The sequence below is a fragment of the Vicia villosa genome, linkage group LG1 (genome assembly GCF_029867415.1).
Source record: "Vicia villosa cultivar HV-30 ecotype Madison, WI linkage group LG1, Vvil1.0, whole genome shotgun sequence".
NCBI classification, from domain to species: Eukaryota; Viridiplantae; Streptophyta; class Magnoliopsida; order Fabales; family Fabaceae; genus Vicia; species Vicia villosa.
In genome coordinates, this window is record NC_081180.1 from 133,317,764 (window position 1) to 133,333,886 (window position 16,123).

The 16,123-nt window shown below is 34.6% G+C and overlaps 2 protein-coding genes across 4 annotated transcripts; one reads left to right on the plus strand and one right to left on the minus strand.

The window, feature by feature from the left end:
* The first annotated feature begins 1,140 nt into the window (after positions 1 to 1,140).
* On the plus strand, positions 1,141 to 3,658 carry LOC131644243 (glucan endo-1,3-beta-glucosidase 11). The gene is made up of 3 exons (XM_058914689.1): positions 1,141 to 2,480; positions 2,883 to 3,039; positions 3,478 to 3,658. The coding sequence occupies exons 1-2, from the start codon at positions 1,293 to 1,295 to the stop codon at positions 2,949 to 2,951; spliced, it is 1,257 nt and encodes a 418-aa protein (XP_058770672.1). The 5' UTR covers positions 1,141 to 1,292; the 3' UTR covers positions 2,952 to 3,039; positions 3,478 to 3,658.
* A 523-nt stretch (positions 3,659 to 4,181) lies between these two features.
* On the minus strand, positions 4,182 to 13,937 carry LOC131644242 (ubiquitin carboxyl-terminal hydrolase 9-like). 3 transcript variants are annotated; one of them, XM_058914688.1, is made up of 14 exons: positions 13,920 to 13,937; positions 13,441 to 13,631; positions 10,973 to 11,209; positions 10,236 to 10,380; positions 9,260 to 9,319; positions 9,060 to 9,158; positions 8,444 to 8,830; positions 8,175 to 8,315; positions 7,565 to 7,735; positions 6,862 to 7,119; positions 6,628 to 6,773; positions 5,375 to 5,917; positions 4,993 to 5,263; positions 4,182 to 4,844 (listed from the first exon to the last, which is right to left on the minus strand). In XM_058914688.1, exons 2-14 carry the CDS (start codon positions 13,590 to 13,592, stop codon positions 4,701 to 4,703), a joined length of 2,754 nt encoding a protein of 917 aa, XP_058770671.1. In that variant the 5' UTR covers positions 13,593 to 13,631; positions 13,920 to 13,937; the 3' UTR covers positions 4,182 to 4,700. The 3 variants fall into 3 exon arrangements, with proteins under 3 accessions (XP_058770671.1, XP_058770669.1, XP_058770670.1); XM_058914686.1 differs by lacking the exon at positions 13,920 to 13,937 and adding an exon at positions 13,730 to 13,913; XM_058914687.1 differs by lacking the exon at positions 13,920 to 13,937 and adding an exon at positions 13,730 to 13,913 and having other exon boundaries at positions 13,441 to 13,645.
* Between the last annotated feature and the right edge of the window lie 2,186 nt (positions 13,938 to 16,123).

A 16,123-nucleotide genomic window follows, 5' to 3' on the forward strand; every position in this document is an offset into this window, starting at 1 on the left:
ATTGATCTTTTTCATTTTATAATATTAACTTTTAATATACTATATGATATATATTATTCAAATTTATGATTTATTAGTATTTTTATAATATTAATAAAAATATAATTTGCAATTTGGATATCCAAAATTAAACCGCATTAAATTGGATCAGATCGATTGAATTTTTTTAACATATCATCGAAAACCGAAACAAACCGCAAGTAAATTTATTTTTAGATCGAATGAATTTTTGCCTTAAAACCGATCCAAACCGAACCCCGAACACCCCTATCTATAAGATAACACTCACTAACAAATTATTGTTTTTCAAATGGGGACAACTTCTCTACCCATCACAAAAAGTTGGGTACTCTACCTCCAACCAATCACATGATTACATCTCATTTAACACATTTAATTATTTATTAAAATACTACAAATATTTATTGTTTTCAAAACATTTTGCAAAGGAGGTAACCTTACGCAACTTTTTTAGTTGGGTAGATAAGAATTCACCTTTTCGAATTTACACACCTCCACCAATTCCTTCTTATTTAAATACCATCTAAAAATCCGCAAACATACCCATAGAGTCGTTGGCAATTTAGCATGTTCCTCTTCCCTTCCTTCCTTTCTTCTCCTTTATTCCTTTTCTTTTTTATTACACAATTACCTTCTTTCTCACTCTGGAAAAGCAAATGGATGATATAAAGCTTCTCATACAGTTTTCCTCAAGTAACCAAGCATCTCATTCGTCTTGTTTATATAAATAAACCAATCTTTCTACCCTTCTTTCCGCGTGCCTTGTTTTCCTTTCTTTTTAGAGGAATCACTTTTTCTTTTTCATTATTTTTAAAATAAAAAATAAGTTTAAATTAAATTTCGTCTCATTATCTTAACTAACATTAATTCATAGCCATTCATTTTTTTAAGTTTTGGTCTATATATATATAATCTTGATCTTGATAGCTTTTGGTCCTACCAACTTCTATGATAATGTCATTATTATGAACGAAGGGATAACAATTGAGTTGAAGAAAAGAGCTCGCCAAAAATTGAAGAATTGAATCACATCACTCCCACATTAAAAAAAAAAAAAAAAAACTATTTTAAAAATCTCAACGTTACAGTAAAGTTTAAAAACATTATCTTCTGTACATATCTAATATAAATAAAATAAAAATATTCCCTTCAACACAAGTAGAGTGTAAAGTGAAGCCAAGTCAAGATATTTCTTTCCACACTGTGTTGTCCATTCAACATTTCTCATTAAACTCATTATCATCCCTTCACCATTCACATAGATCCATACCATGGATCATTCTAGATTCCAGCAACAATGTTGCACTTTCATTATCATCATTATTACTATTTTCGTTGCAGGACTCGCAACAAAAACTGAATCTATCGGTATAAACTACGGCCAAATAGCAAACAACCTCCCTTCACCGGAAAACGTAGTCTCACTCATAAAATGCGTCGGAGCAACCAAAGTGAAACTCTACGACGCAGATCCAAAGGTTCTAAAAGCCTTCGCCAACACCGGAATCGAGTTCATGGTAGGTTTAGGTAACGAATACCTCTCCAAAATGAAAGATCCAAACAAAGCCCAAACCTGGATCAAAACCAATCTTCTCCCTTATCTTCCCTCCACCAAAATCACCTCCATTTTCGTCGGTAACGAAGTTCTAACCTTCAACGATTCCTCACTCACTTCATGTCTTCTCCCAGCAATGCAGAGCGTTCACACCGCACTCGTGAATCTCGGTCTCCAGAAACAAATCACCGTCACAACAACTCATTCCTTAGCTGTTCTTCAAACTTCTTATCCTCCTTCTTCCGGAACGTTCCGTCCTGACCTAGCTCCATGCCTAGCTCCGATCCTGAGCTTCCATGACAAAACCGGATCTCCGTTTTTGATAAACGCGTATCCTTACTTTGCTTATAAGGATAACCCGAAGCAGATTCCGTTGGACTACGTTTTGTTTCAACCGAATCAAGGAATGGTGGATCCGTCTACGAATCTACACTACGATAACATGCTGTTCGCTCAGATCGACGCTGTTTACTCAGCGCTAGGGAAGTTAGGTTACGGGAAGCTTCCGGTGCACATCTCCGAAACCGGTTGGCCGTCGAAAGGAGATGAAGATGAAGCCGGTGCGACGGTGGAGAATGCGAGGAAGTATAACGGAAATGTGATGAAGTTGAGTAGTAAGAAAGGGACGCCATTGAAACCTGAATCTGATTTGAATATTTACGTTTTTGCCCTTTTTAATGAGAATATGAAACCTGGACCGACTTCAGAGAGGAATTATGGATTGTTTAAGCCGGATGGTAGTCCTGCTTATAACCTTGGGTTTTCTTTGTCTTCTGCATCGTCTTCTACTTCGAGTCCTCCTTCAAACGACGCCGTTAAGAATGGTACTAGTGGATCTGGTGCGCCGCCGCAGCCGCCGACGTCCTCCAACGGTTATTTGGCCATTTCCTCCGCTACTTCACTGGTTAGTAGCACTCGATTTCTTATCAACTCTATTAAATTATTATATAAAAGATTTAAATTTTTAATTATATACTAGTAATTTTTAAAATTTATTTAAAACATTAGCTAAATTTGGTATTAAGATTTTAGAACTAAATTACGAATTTTGTATAATTTTTTTTAGTACTAATTGATAGATTTCATAAAATTTAGACATTGGATTTAAAGTATAGTTTACAAAATAAATGATTGTGAATATACTAATTTTACGGTTTTAACTGTTAATTACTGTTTTAAGTAAATGATATTAATATGAGGGATTTATTGATAATAATACTTCAAAAGCTTTTTAAGTAATTTGTGAACTTTTTGTTAGAACTAGTGTGTCTGTAATAATATTGATAGATACTTTTCTTTGATTCAGGAGAGATACCATTTGATGTTGCTTTCTTCATCCTTTCTGCTGCCATTGTTGATGATTTTGAAGTTTTGAGGGTTTTTTCATTGCTAATGAATCCAAAGAAGACCATCATGGCAATTGAAAAAAAGAAGAGTAAAGGCAAGCAGAGAAAGGATTAAAGGTAAAATCGACTTTGCTTGTCCGTTGCTATTGGAATTATATTAGATCTAGTCAGATAGCGAATATCAAACGCACTGCTGTCTCCTTTCAAAATCTGAAATTTGCCGTTTAGTACAGCTTTCATCTCTAACATTATTTTCCCCCAACAGTAACGTCTTCTCTACATTATTTTATTCTTGCATTTGTTCCCTCATAAATGTAGTGGATGTATGTATCTACGATGGATTAGGAAAATCGCAATTATTTATCTTAATTCTAGCAACCTCACCGCCAAACTTGCAACATAGTTTTCGAATAGTTAACACCGCCATTGTGGAAAAAAGTTGGATCCGTTAGGAAACTGACAACATCATACACTTTATTGTCGGGTGGCACATGCTAGTTGGAATCAAATCAATAACAAAAAGAAAGATAACCTTTTTATGTTTTCCTTTTGCAGGGAGAATACATTATCTTCTCTTTGGAGTGTTGCTTGCCGGTTTAGGAAGGAAAGGAAGCCTTGTGTCTCACCCTGCCAGTTTATTTAATTATTTATGTATCCCATTTTATTGGTTCTCATTTTGAGATATATTCTTTCATAATAATAATGTGCTACGCTCGTTCATATTTGTAGTGTTAAATTCTCGTTCGTAAGATAATCACATTTCAAAAACAAACAGGTATTCCAAACGATTAGCACTCATTTAACGTGATCATTGGACAGCAACCGTTGATTATGGGGGACCAAGTAATTTGAAATAGAATTTATCAATTTGTACTGCAAATAGTTTTTTCATGACTTGAATATGCTAGTATAACCAAACCATTTGTGCTCAAGAACTCGAAGTAAAATTCCTAAGTTGTTGCCTAAGACAGCACAAATTTCAGGGAAAATTTCAGGGTAATCAAACAGGCAAATGCAGAACAAAAACAACAGGAATCACACAGAAACTACCGAGCAGTGGAGGATAAAGAGGGGATTAGGACTTAGCAGACCTTGAACTAATTCAAAAAAAACATGAGATGAGGCTGGAGAGACAATGTTTTGTTTCAGAAACAAAATGCAGCATAGGCTCATTAAGATTTATACCAGATAAAAATCTGAAAATACTCGAAAAACTGGGATCCAGCATGTTGAATAATGCACCAAATGAAGAAGACAAATAAGGAGAAAGGGCAATAATGCCATTATTTAATAAATAAATAAATGTGAAACTGTTTATCACCATCTCTTCCACACATAACTTTATGCAATTGGGACCCTAGAATCCTAACAACATATTGGAAGTTGAGTACAAATTCTCAGGAACACAAGCATTGCCTATTAGTACATAAGGTGCATAAAACTGTAACAGTAATGATAATGAATTCAGGATGATCAATTTTAGCCTCTGATAAAATGAAATACAGAAGAACCTAACCAAGTTCTAGGCTGCAAAATTTCTATCAAAAATTGATATCATGTAATAATAACTGCCAACCAAAACTCCCAAATGAACAGGTTTTCTAGAGCCTCACCTATAGCATTTTGATTAATTGCTGTAAAAACAGTCTGTCTTCACATTTTGCTGTTTTGCACTGCAAAGTAAAATATGGCCATCCAGAACTTAAACTCCAAATTGTATTTTCATCATAGCCAGGCCAACAAATGACTGCTCATTTTCTACAAAAATATGCATGACCCTAAGACGTCTCTCCTTCCATTTGGCTGTTACTTCCAACTCTCTGATAAAATAATACATATGCAGCCGAAGATTTAATTTCAGCTTCACTAACAGGACTGACATGACTGTCATCAAAATGGTACCACTTATTATCATCAATCAACTGCACAGAACAAATAACATAGGGTTATAAACAGAAACATCTCACGCAGCACAGAATTCACAAAATACAAAATCAAGACTTGGCAGGCATGACTATGCAGATCATGAAAAATCAAACATTATCATCAATGTGCATGCTATGAACTAACCTTAGCATATGCAGTGTAATGCCCACCACCTAGACCACCATAATGGTTGCTGATTGCATAAAGGTTATACACATAGGGCTGTCCTTCCTTATTCTTCACATACTTGGTCAAATCAAGATTGTGAATAGGAAAGTTCACAAATGTGTCAAGTTTGTTTTTCAAGTATCTGCTATATGAGAATCGTTTTAAGTGAAAAACCAGAATCTCTGGCAATTTCCACAAGTCCAGTTTCTTGGTAGCTTGTCGGTGTTCCTTACATTGAGGGCAGTACCTAATTAATTTTTAAAAGAGAAAAATTTAAGCAAAAATATTTCCCAGTGTACATGGTAGTATACACTATTAAATAATGAAATCCATTTCAAAAAGATAAAAGCAATCTTACCACATGTCATCTGGTCCTAGAGGTTCTTCAGTCAAGAATGCCTCCAAGCATGAAAACAAAGAAATAGCTTCTTGGCGGGTTTTTTTCACACTGAAACCAGTTTTGTGGACTTCGGGAAGATCTCTCAGATAGCTGGCATCATATAATTCATATTCTCTCTCAGTCCAGTCAAGAAAGACCTTAATATGTGTGCTAGGTTTTATCACAGATGCCTTTTCAATGGGCTCACAGCTAAAACATCCATCATTGGTTAAAGCAAGTTGGAAAGATGACTCCCCACAAGATGTCCCCTCCTGTTCTCTGGAGCCATGTGTCAGGTTTCTTGGTTCACTTTCAGAATTAGAGATGCTTGATTGCTCATCACTGCCACCTGAGATGAAACCATTCTCCTTCCCTTCATGAGACCTAGTTGAAGAATGTGCTTTTCTTAAAGGTGCCAACATTCTATGTACATATGTCTCAATGTTTGATCCATATTGAGGATCTTCTACCAAATAAGTAACCAAGGGAGTTCCAAAGATCTTCCTGTCTCCACCCTTCATACTGTCCAGTGAAAATCAAAATAATTGATAATCTAATTGACTAGAAATAGAGAGAATAAAGCATTATAATGTTCTAAATCAATGCACTGTGTACGGTGAAATCTAAAAAACCGGTTGGGAAATCATGTTATGGCAAACTTCTGTATACTAAAGTCACAGCACCAAATGGTTGTGCATATTTTCCTATGCCGCATATAGCAGGTACCAACTTTAGTGGTGCCTGCAAAATTCTGTTAATACTTGAAATTCCTAATAGTGAAGAAAATGACCAAAGCATCAAAAAAATGATGGGAGTAATGTTTTAAGTTATAAACGGAGTGATAAAAAAAACTATTGCATTGGAGAGTTCAAGTGTTCAGACAGGAGGCATTAACCACCATTATCAGTGTCTGGTTGATTTATTCCCATTTGTACTTTGGAAGAGTTCAATGGGTAAATCACAGTTAAAACCAAAATATAAGTCTCCAGTCAGTTGCTTTCGAGGAGGAAAAATCAATTTAACCAAGTTTATTACAACTAGAGCAGAATTCAAGTAACCAAGACGAATACGAAGGAGCCTTCAGAATAAATTTATGAAGAATTATTCAACCCAAATTTACTGTTATGTCACATAGGCAAAGAAAACTATCACATATAGGAACCATGAGTCAACAGTGTTGTGCCTTTCGCATTAAAGAATATATATTAACACACAAAAAGAGGTATACTTACTTATCCGGACATCGATGCACTACTTCTAATTTTGTTTTCTTGGCCCCATTCTTGAGTCGATAGGCCACAATATGTTCTTCATCCTTGATTGAAGTCAATGACTCCAACGGATTCTCTAGATATCGATAAATCTTATGCTCATAAACCTGAGATAGACAATATAAACATTAACAATAAAATAAAATCGAAGTAGAAAAGTCAATAGTAGATCTAACTTTACTGAGAAGCACTCGCCTCTGCAAGCAAAAGCATTTCATCACTCTTCAAACAGCATGCAGTGCCCAATGCTTGGCAAAGATCTCTGCAGCAACCATGCTTCAGAACATTCACTGTGTACGGCATGGGAAGACCACTCCCATCACAATAAAAGACAGTAACTGTCATTGTCCGGGTGACAGTGGAAGGAAGTGGTAATGATAAATACATAAAGGGATCGAAAGTGATTGAAATTTTGCCACATTCAGGACAAACCAATGTTGATTTGTATTGACCCTGCATTTTATTCAAGAAAAATCAAAATGTTAAGCTGAAGGAAGATAACAAGTATGTACTTAAATTGAAACTCTATCTTGTCAAGCTTTAATGGAAATCTAAGCTCAAGAGTTGATAGAAATCTAAGTTCAAAATGTTAAGCTGAAGGAAGATAACGAGTATGTACTTAAATTGAAACTCTATCTTGTCAAGCTTTAATGGAAATCTAAGCTCAAAATGTTAAGCTGAAGGAAGATAACGAGTAGGTACTTAAATTGAAACTCTATCTTGTCAAGCTTTAATGGAAATCTAAGCTCAAGAGTTGATAGAAATCAAGGCGGCTTATTGAGATGTGAAGAAAACTCAACAAAGCATGTAGCTACTCAGCTTATTAATGGAAGGTCAACTGGAATTCATCTATTATGTAACTGTGAAACAAGGACATGTGATATATACAAGCACTCACCTGGCATTCATCAACAATCAACGAATCATTCCGAGCCATATGATTTTTCCAACATTCATACGCAACTTCCTCATCTGGCCTACTATCGGAGTCCTTCATTTCAATGTAAGGCTTTTGTTTCACACGATTTAAATCTTCATGCAGCCCATCCAATAAAAAGGCAAGCAATTCCTAAAAAAAAGCAATTCACTACTCTCTGAGAACACACAGCACAAGAAACAGAAGTTCAATAGCTTTCAGAAACTAGTAGGAAAGGTCAATTTTAAAATTATTAAGTTGTCAAGACTCAATAAAGAAATTCAAGCAACTGCCAAATTTTCTCATCTCCAACATTCATGCAAACTTGGGGCGCCTAAGGGTAGGATGCAAATGCAAGTTAAGCAAAAGACGCTCAAACTCGATTTCATTGGACAAAAATCCAACTTGATGTACAAAATAATTGCATGCATTTGTTCCTTATCATAATACAGAATATTTGATTGAAAATGCTAGTGAACAGAAGACACCATGTATGTAACAGAAAGTTTTTGAGGTAAGTAATAATAGCACTGGGGTTTTATTACTTCACTACATTCCCAAAAATCAAATTAGACAATTTGCCGAAACTAACTTGAGAGTCATGTTGGTTATAACCACTGAATTGTGGAGCAAATCGGGCCAGCTTTCCCTTGAACGCGCGTGGTGCAATAGCAGTTCGCCCAGAGGACCAGAGTTTCCTCAACAAGTCACCAAATGCAAGTGCTAACTCACCCTGCAGATCAGAGAAAAGTTAAAATGTCAGAAATTAATTGCCTTCAAAGTAAAGCCATTGGGCTCCAGTGTTATACAATAGAGAACAGCAGGAGAAAAAAATAAAACCCAACGGAAATGGTCACATACACTCATTCCTAAAGGATTGTCCCTGTTGATCTCATCAGTGTAATCTTGTAAGAAAAATTCAACAAGTGGTGGAGTATGGACTAAACATTGAAGAGCACTATTCATAAAGCAGGTATTCCCCAAGTTCTGCAATCCTGCTAAACCACCTCTTTCACCTCTATAGATGTCATAGTTATCATCCATAGTAGTCAATGATGAACTTACAGAACTCCCCTGATACAAATTAAAACCAGAGCCAGTTGAGTGACCATTTGACAATGTAGGTCCCCCTGCAATTGACACAGATGATCTTGGAGGTTCTAATGGTACCAATGCTAATTCATTTCCTATTGGATGCACACCAGAATGAGAAGAACGATCGGTATCAACTGAAAGTTCTAGAAGAATCTGTGAGCAAGAGATAAATTTGGGGATAAAATTAGGATATAATAATAACTTAACATAAAAGTAATATAACACCAAAAGAATATTCAGCTCCTCACTCAACATAAAGACACTCATATCACCCTATATTGGACATAAACTTCCTTCTATAGGAAAACCATAATTACAGTGCATATCCACTTTGTACTTCAAATCAATCAATCAAAAAAATCTATAATTCAATGTTACTCACATCATGGTCCATTGTCATGTTTGCATCCTCCAATGTCTGGTGGTCTGAAGCCGTCAATAATGAATGCTTGCTCAAATTGAAGTAATCCCAAATACAAGCCTAATAAATAGTTTACAACCGATGAATGCATAACGACAGAATCAGGAGTGAGATGTACAACAAATGAAAAACAAACAAAAAAACATAAATAAGAATACCACCTTGTTCTGTTCTACTCCTTTAACTTTGCACACCAGCTCATAAAGTTCACTCATGGTAGCCTAAAATACAATACAGAATTAGAAAACCAAAATTAGAAGAATGGTTTATCTCATCACATTTGAATCATAAAATCATATCATGTTATCACCAGATTTGGTGCTATTCCATTCCAGATAAAAATAGAGTAAAAGTCTTATATTTGTAATCTTGTAAAAAAACTTGATGTTGATGCGCCAACTAGCCAAAATTAGAAGGATGGTTCATCTTACATTTTAATCATACAATCACATGTCATCACCATATTTGGTGCTATTCTATTCCAGATAAAAATAGAGTAAAACTATTATTTTGTAATCTTGGGAAAAAATTAATGGCCTTCAATAAATGTCTTATAAAATAGAACACCCTGTTGATAACTTGATATAAATGATGTAATTACAAGTCGAGATTAATTTATTGCCCAGACACCAAAGTTCTTTTAGAGATTTTGACCATAATTTTTCTCTACTTTCTAAAGGAAAACAAATGAAAATATTGAGAATTAAGATTTACTAGCACATATGTGTAAAGATTAAATTATTGCCCAAACACCAAAGTTCTTTTAGAGATTTTGACAATAATTTTTCTCTCTACTTTCTAAAGGAAATCAAATGAGAATTGAGAATCATTACAATTGGGTAATCATTAAATAAACATGAAAACATGTCGACATTTAATTCAACTTATTCCGAGCAAAATACGAATCTTGATGATGACCTTATATAAAAATTGCTTAATACATAACATAGTTTAGTAATATTAAATAAATAACATTTACACAAACCATATAGTATAACCATTCTTATAGTGGATATCAAACACCAATCATACAACGCATACTCCATACAAATAGATAGACCACCAACTCCTTTTCTAATCATTGGCATTACTGAAAACTAATTACAACCGAAGAGCTTGCAAGAAATCAATGAGTACCTTTTTGCTTAATTTTACAATAGAAACACTGTTGTCTCTCGCATCAGTCACCTTTAGACAAAGTGGGTACACCTCAATACTGTACTGCTTCTGTCCAACACCCTGAGAAATCAACTTTCTTGGCAATTCTGGTCCACCTTTGTACCTGCATTTGTGAGACAAAAATCAGTTCACACCCAACAAAAATCAAGTATTTTAATTCATCAAATGAAAATTTGACTTAATTCATTTTTTCCACTGCCCAAATCCTATGATGTTTCCATAACCCATACATAGGCTACCATTATATTTCAAAATTCAAATATTAATCCTAGCCAAGCAAAAGGTTTAAGAACAATATCCAAACAACATGTAACTTTTTCCAAACTTAACTTCAGAGAAAAATAACATACTGCCTATATGGGTTCAAGGAAAAGAACTATACACTAAGTTTAAACTGTGTTTCAGGCCTCTGCTTCATTATGTTGCAAACCCAGTTCAAAAAACCAATTAGGAATTTGAATCCTTAACCTTAGTTTGTGGAACTAAATCTGTGTGGCGCCTCTACGAAAACATCACACTGAATACATAATTAAATGTGTTAAAATATAGTTTTGTGGCTCATTTTCAAATGATAATTGTAGCATATCAAAATATGCTTATTTGACTCTTCTGTATTATTTACAACGATACACCACAAGATTATTAATTGTTTCCAGACCAAAAAGCAAGAAACATATTGAGAATAATAAGCTTACCATTCCAACAGCCTTTCCCATACTTCTTGAGGAACTAAAACATAGTCTGTATCCTCTAGCAATGTTCGATAAATATCTAAATCATTCCCGTCACAATTACTTCCATTTGAAATAATATCAGAATTATCAATTGGACCAGGTCTAACGGTGTCGGCATGCCGGCCATCAGAAGATTGCTGATCGGTGGAAAGCATTCCAGGAGAATGCCCCACATACATCTGCCACCTTGAAAACCATCTGCATGGGTGGCAAAAAAGTCTCAATTAAAAAATGGCAGGCTACATATAAAATATAGACCAATATAGGTACATTTTGATAAGCTTTAGAAAGAAAAAAAACACATGGCTTTTTCCCATAGCCATAGCTTTTTCCAAAAGCTACTTATACCTTAAATAATTTAGACACATTCTGGGAGTAAAAAAGTGGTTTTTCCCTATACTCAAATAAATGAGCCGATATATGTGTTAACAGATTGGATGGTACGCAAATTATATATTTGGAAAAATAAAATAAAATAACACAGGGCAACTTAACGAAGGATTATAGTTGTCAAACCCACATAGCAAAGCATATAACCCAGAAAACGATAAAGTAGGATTGCAGATAGCGTGATGGCTTCTATACCAAATATACAACAACTAAGTCATATGATATCCCACTAAGTGGTGTCGGCTATACCAAATATAAAGGGGGATAATTTTTGCTGCACGGATAAATGTTTGAAATAAAAAATAAAGAACCTAAAATGAAAAACATAACATCACGGATGATTACATCCTTCAAAAATGCAGAACAAATCATGTAGAGACAGAGAAGATGTCTATGTGTCTCACAGTAAAAAAGAAACATGAGAAAAACCCATGGAAGAAATTACAGTAAAAAAAATGGGCAGACCTGTAAGAGCTATGGTCAGAAACCAGAAGAAAGAATAGACTAGAGAGATTCAGGGGCTGGCAAGAAAATCATATGGTGAAAAACCAGAGAAATGCAATCATAGAGGCTGCTGCAGTGTAACAGGGCATTAGGTGTTTCTCCAGATGGCAGTCACTAAAGCAGAGAAATGCAATCATAGAGGCTGCTGCGGTGTAACAGGGGTTAAAAACCCACATTTGCTTTGGATTTTTGGGTTTATTTAGAGACTAGTAAATTTGCATGCAGTATTTTACCTCAGAAGTTATAAGGTTTGATATCATTCTTATTTGATCATTCACACACAAAAATAACTCGGTCTTAAACAGTGTTTTTTACCCCAGTGACTCGCTGCTCCCCAGCATCTACTATGGTCAATTCCAACATTTTCGGACCATTGACCAAGCTCTGATGCACTGACAGAGACCAAACAAAGAACATACATTTTATTTTTCTAGGTTTGTTCTTTGTTCTTCACACTTTTCATTCTTTTAATTTTCACCTAATCTGTTCTGTTTTTCCTATTAATTCGACCAAGTTTTTTACTACATTCCTATGTTCTCATTGCTCCTATAAAGATAGTATTAGTGACTTTTCAGACTAGGACATGATTTATGCATTGAAGATTTTTTAATTTGGGGTTTTTTTTGAGAGCAGTATAAACTATTTAGTCTCTACTATAATCTTCAAAACAGCAGACATCCTGCTAAAGTGTTTTCTAGGTTACAATGCAGAGGCTGCGGTAAAACCAAGGGCTTAGCCAAAGAGTTACATCACGTGCCAAAGATGTGGATATGAAAAAACAAAATTATTGACAAATTTAAGGGTTAGTGAACAAAAAAGAGGGAGACTTAGGATTCATTTTTTGTGTTAACCGTATCAGCCTTGACTAGTCCACCATTTCCTTGTCATCGCTGCTCTATAAAACCGTAACACGATGCCACACCTTTCACGACCAGACATTCATTGCATTGCTATGAGCCACATCGCGAGCAATTAATGATAACGATAATAATACGGAGAATACCCTAGTACCCGTCTTTTATTAATTAGGGCTGGTACAAATGTCAGTTGCTAAGCATTTATTGCTTGTCAATAATCATCATAGATTTAAAACAAAGGCGGAAATCACAAAAGACCATCAACTCATATCAGGTAAAGAAACATTTGCGATAAAGTCAGATACCGACAAATGATCATCAACTCACACCAGGCAAAGTAACATTTACGACAAACCCAGAAATCGACAAATGACCATCAACTCACATCAGTTAAAGTTAAATCTTTACAAATTAATAAAAACCTCGCCGTTTTCCGAGAAGTAAGGAAAAATAACATATCTCTGTCTACCACAACACATGGTTCCATTTATGCCAGCATAAAGAAGCAAATTAATCAACTGCATTAAAAAGTCCCCAAATCCAAGGGTGGGACAAGCCAATCCGTATGGTTTTTCACAAAATAATCAATCATATTCAAATTCATCATGCACAGCATAAAATATCATATAATCCCTAAAATTCAAAAAACATATAAGGAGATTCAGATGAGATTAAAACCTATTGGAAATAACGTAGTACAAGTTGCCCTCTTTCAAATTAAGTTCCGATTTCTTAATCAACTCAGTCACGATCCGTTTCTCTTCTTCCGCAGGAATCGGCAAACAACTCGCGCCATTATCAATCGGGAAATCCGAATCAGCAACAGTCATGGTGGATTTTATCGACAATGAAGATCTCGAATCAAAACCCTAAATCACAAAAACTAACACAGAGTCAAATCCAAAATCAAGTTCAAATACAAAACCGATTCAAGAAAAAAAGATGAAGTGTGAAGCACGATAAGTACCTTATTCAAATAGATCCAACTAGATAAACTTGACGAGAAAAATAAAATGAAGAAAAAAAATGCGAAGATTTGAAAAACGAGAGAGTATATTCGAAGAAGAACCCTAGATTGCAGGCAAAATGGGAAATGGTTATAGATGAAATGTAATGTACGTAACGTAAGGATCTAATCCAAGTTGAAGAAACTTTACCGTCTTTTCAACGGCCTCTTCTTGTTCAGTCTTATATATTTGCCCAGTAGAAAGTTTTATTTTTGACCGATGTAGAATTTTTGTTCTAGTAGGTACATTTTTAATTACTTTTATTAATATGATTTGATACTTAAACTTGCAAAAATATTGTCTAGTGCATAGGGATGATAAAAGTGGAGAGTACATGATGGTACCATTTTTTTTAGGTGGATTTGAATTGGTGTTATTCTTCCAAAGGAAAGGAGGATTGCCAAAAAAAAATAAACCATCTAATTTAAAATGTCACTTTTAGATAATTTTTAAGGGAGTTAGAATTCAACACTCCCTTAACAAGGTATCTAATTTTATGGATTTTGTTTTTTAAGTTTAATTAAAGAAAGTTGATGAAGCTTTATCATTGAAAGTTTTTCTTTTTTTGTTATGTAAGAAGAGTTAAATCAATTTGAGAGAAACAAAATTTGAGAACGTGTTCCCAAAGCTTCAACTTGTCATGTGATTGGTATCCGATGAGTCTTTTGTAATATGCTTGACAAGGATGGAAAAATTTTAAGAAATAAAGCAAGACTCGATGTGAAAGGGTAAAATCAATAGGAAGGCATAGATTCAATGAAACCCATGCCACTGTAGCTCGATTAGAAGCAATAAGGATGCTTCTTGCTTTCTCATGCATCATAAATTTTAATCTCTTCCAAATGGATCTAAAGAATATGTTTTTGAAGAATTACATTCAGGAGGAAGTTTATGTCGATCAACCTCCCGAATTTATAAATCATTCTTTTTCAAATCATGTTTTCAAACTAAAAAAGACCATTTACGGTCTTAAACAAGTACCTAGAGCCTGGTATGAACTTTTGAGCAAATTTTTGTTTGAAATTTTTTCAAAGATAGAAGGTTGATAAGACTCTTTTCATCAAGAAATCTTATCATGGCATTTTACAAGTTCAAATTTATGTGTATGCCATTGTTTTGAGTGCTACTAACGAATCCTTGTTTAAGGATTTTTTCTGAAATGATGTAGGATGAATTTGAGATGTTTATGATGGGAAGCTTCAATATTCCTTGGGCTTACAAATCCATCAATCAAAATAATTCTCATTTATTAATCAAACCAAGTATTGTAAAGAGCTACTTAAAAGTTTCGGCATGGATAAAGCCAAGTCAATTTAAACTCTGATGATCACTTCTTGTAGCTTGGATAAAGACAAGGCACGAAAACCAATCAAAGGAATCAAGTATCGAGTTATGATTGACTCTCATCTTTATCTTATTGCATCTAGTCATGATATCATGCTTGATGTGTGTCTTTGTGCCCACTTTCAAGCAAACACCAGCGAATCACATTTCACTACTGTAAAACACAATATGAAATATCTCACCAACACACCATAAATGGGTTTATGCTACTTTGAAAGAACAAATTGTTCCTTAGTTAGGTACTCTGATTATGGTTTTGTAGAGTAAAAATTATATCAAAAAAGCACCAGCGGTACGTGTCACTAACTTGGTAACTTATTTGTCTCATAAACAACAAGAAACAAGTAAGTATAACTCTACATACATATGGGGCAAAATACAGTGTTACAGGTAAATGTCGTGCATAAATTATCTAAATGAAACATCAACCAGTAATTACGGAGTTGATCTTGGATTTGTCCCGATAAAATGCGACAACACTATCGCCATAAACCTCACAAAAAAAGCAATTACTCCACTCTTAGAAAATCACATTGAAGTTAGGCACCATTTCATTAAGGATCATGTTGAAAAAAAGGATTGGCCAATTGAGCTCCTATCTTCATCTTACTTAATTGGGACTATTATACAAATCATGCATGGATTAAAATCTGTTAGATGTTTCTTCTCCTAATTTTTCTTCTCTTTCTCTATGTGTTTTACATGATTGTGTGCTTGCATTTCCCCCTTAATTTTTTATTATGCCAAAGGGGGAGAAGTATACTCTTAAGAGGAATATAGTATAATCTTTATATTTGTGAGGGGGAGTTTAACCAGTCCAATATTTTACCCATGCCCTTTTGCTTTTACCCTGTCATCATAAAAAATTGGAGAGGTATGGATCTATGTTCTTACAGGTATAAATATCTATAATAATTAGATAGGCTTGGTGGTTTTGATGATGACAATACTTAATGTTAAATGTCATTCGGTAAAGTCCTTTGTCATATATGGTCCAACAATCTCTAATG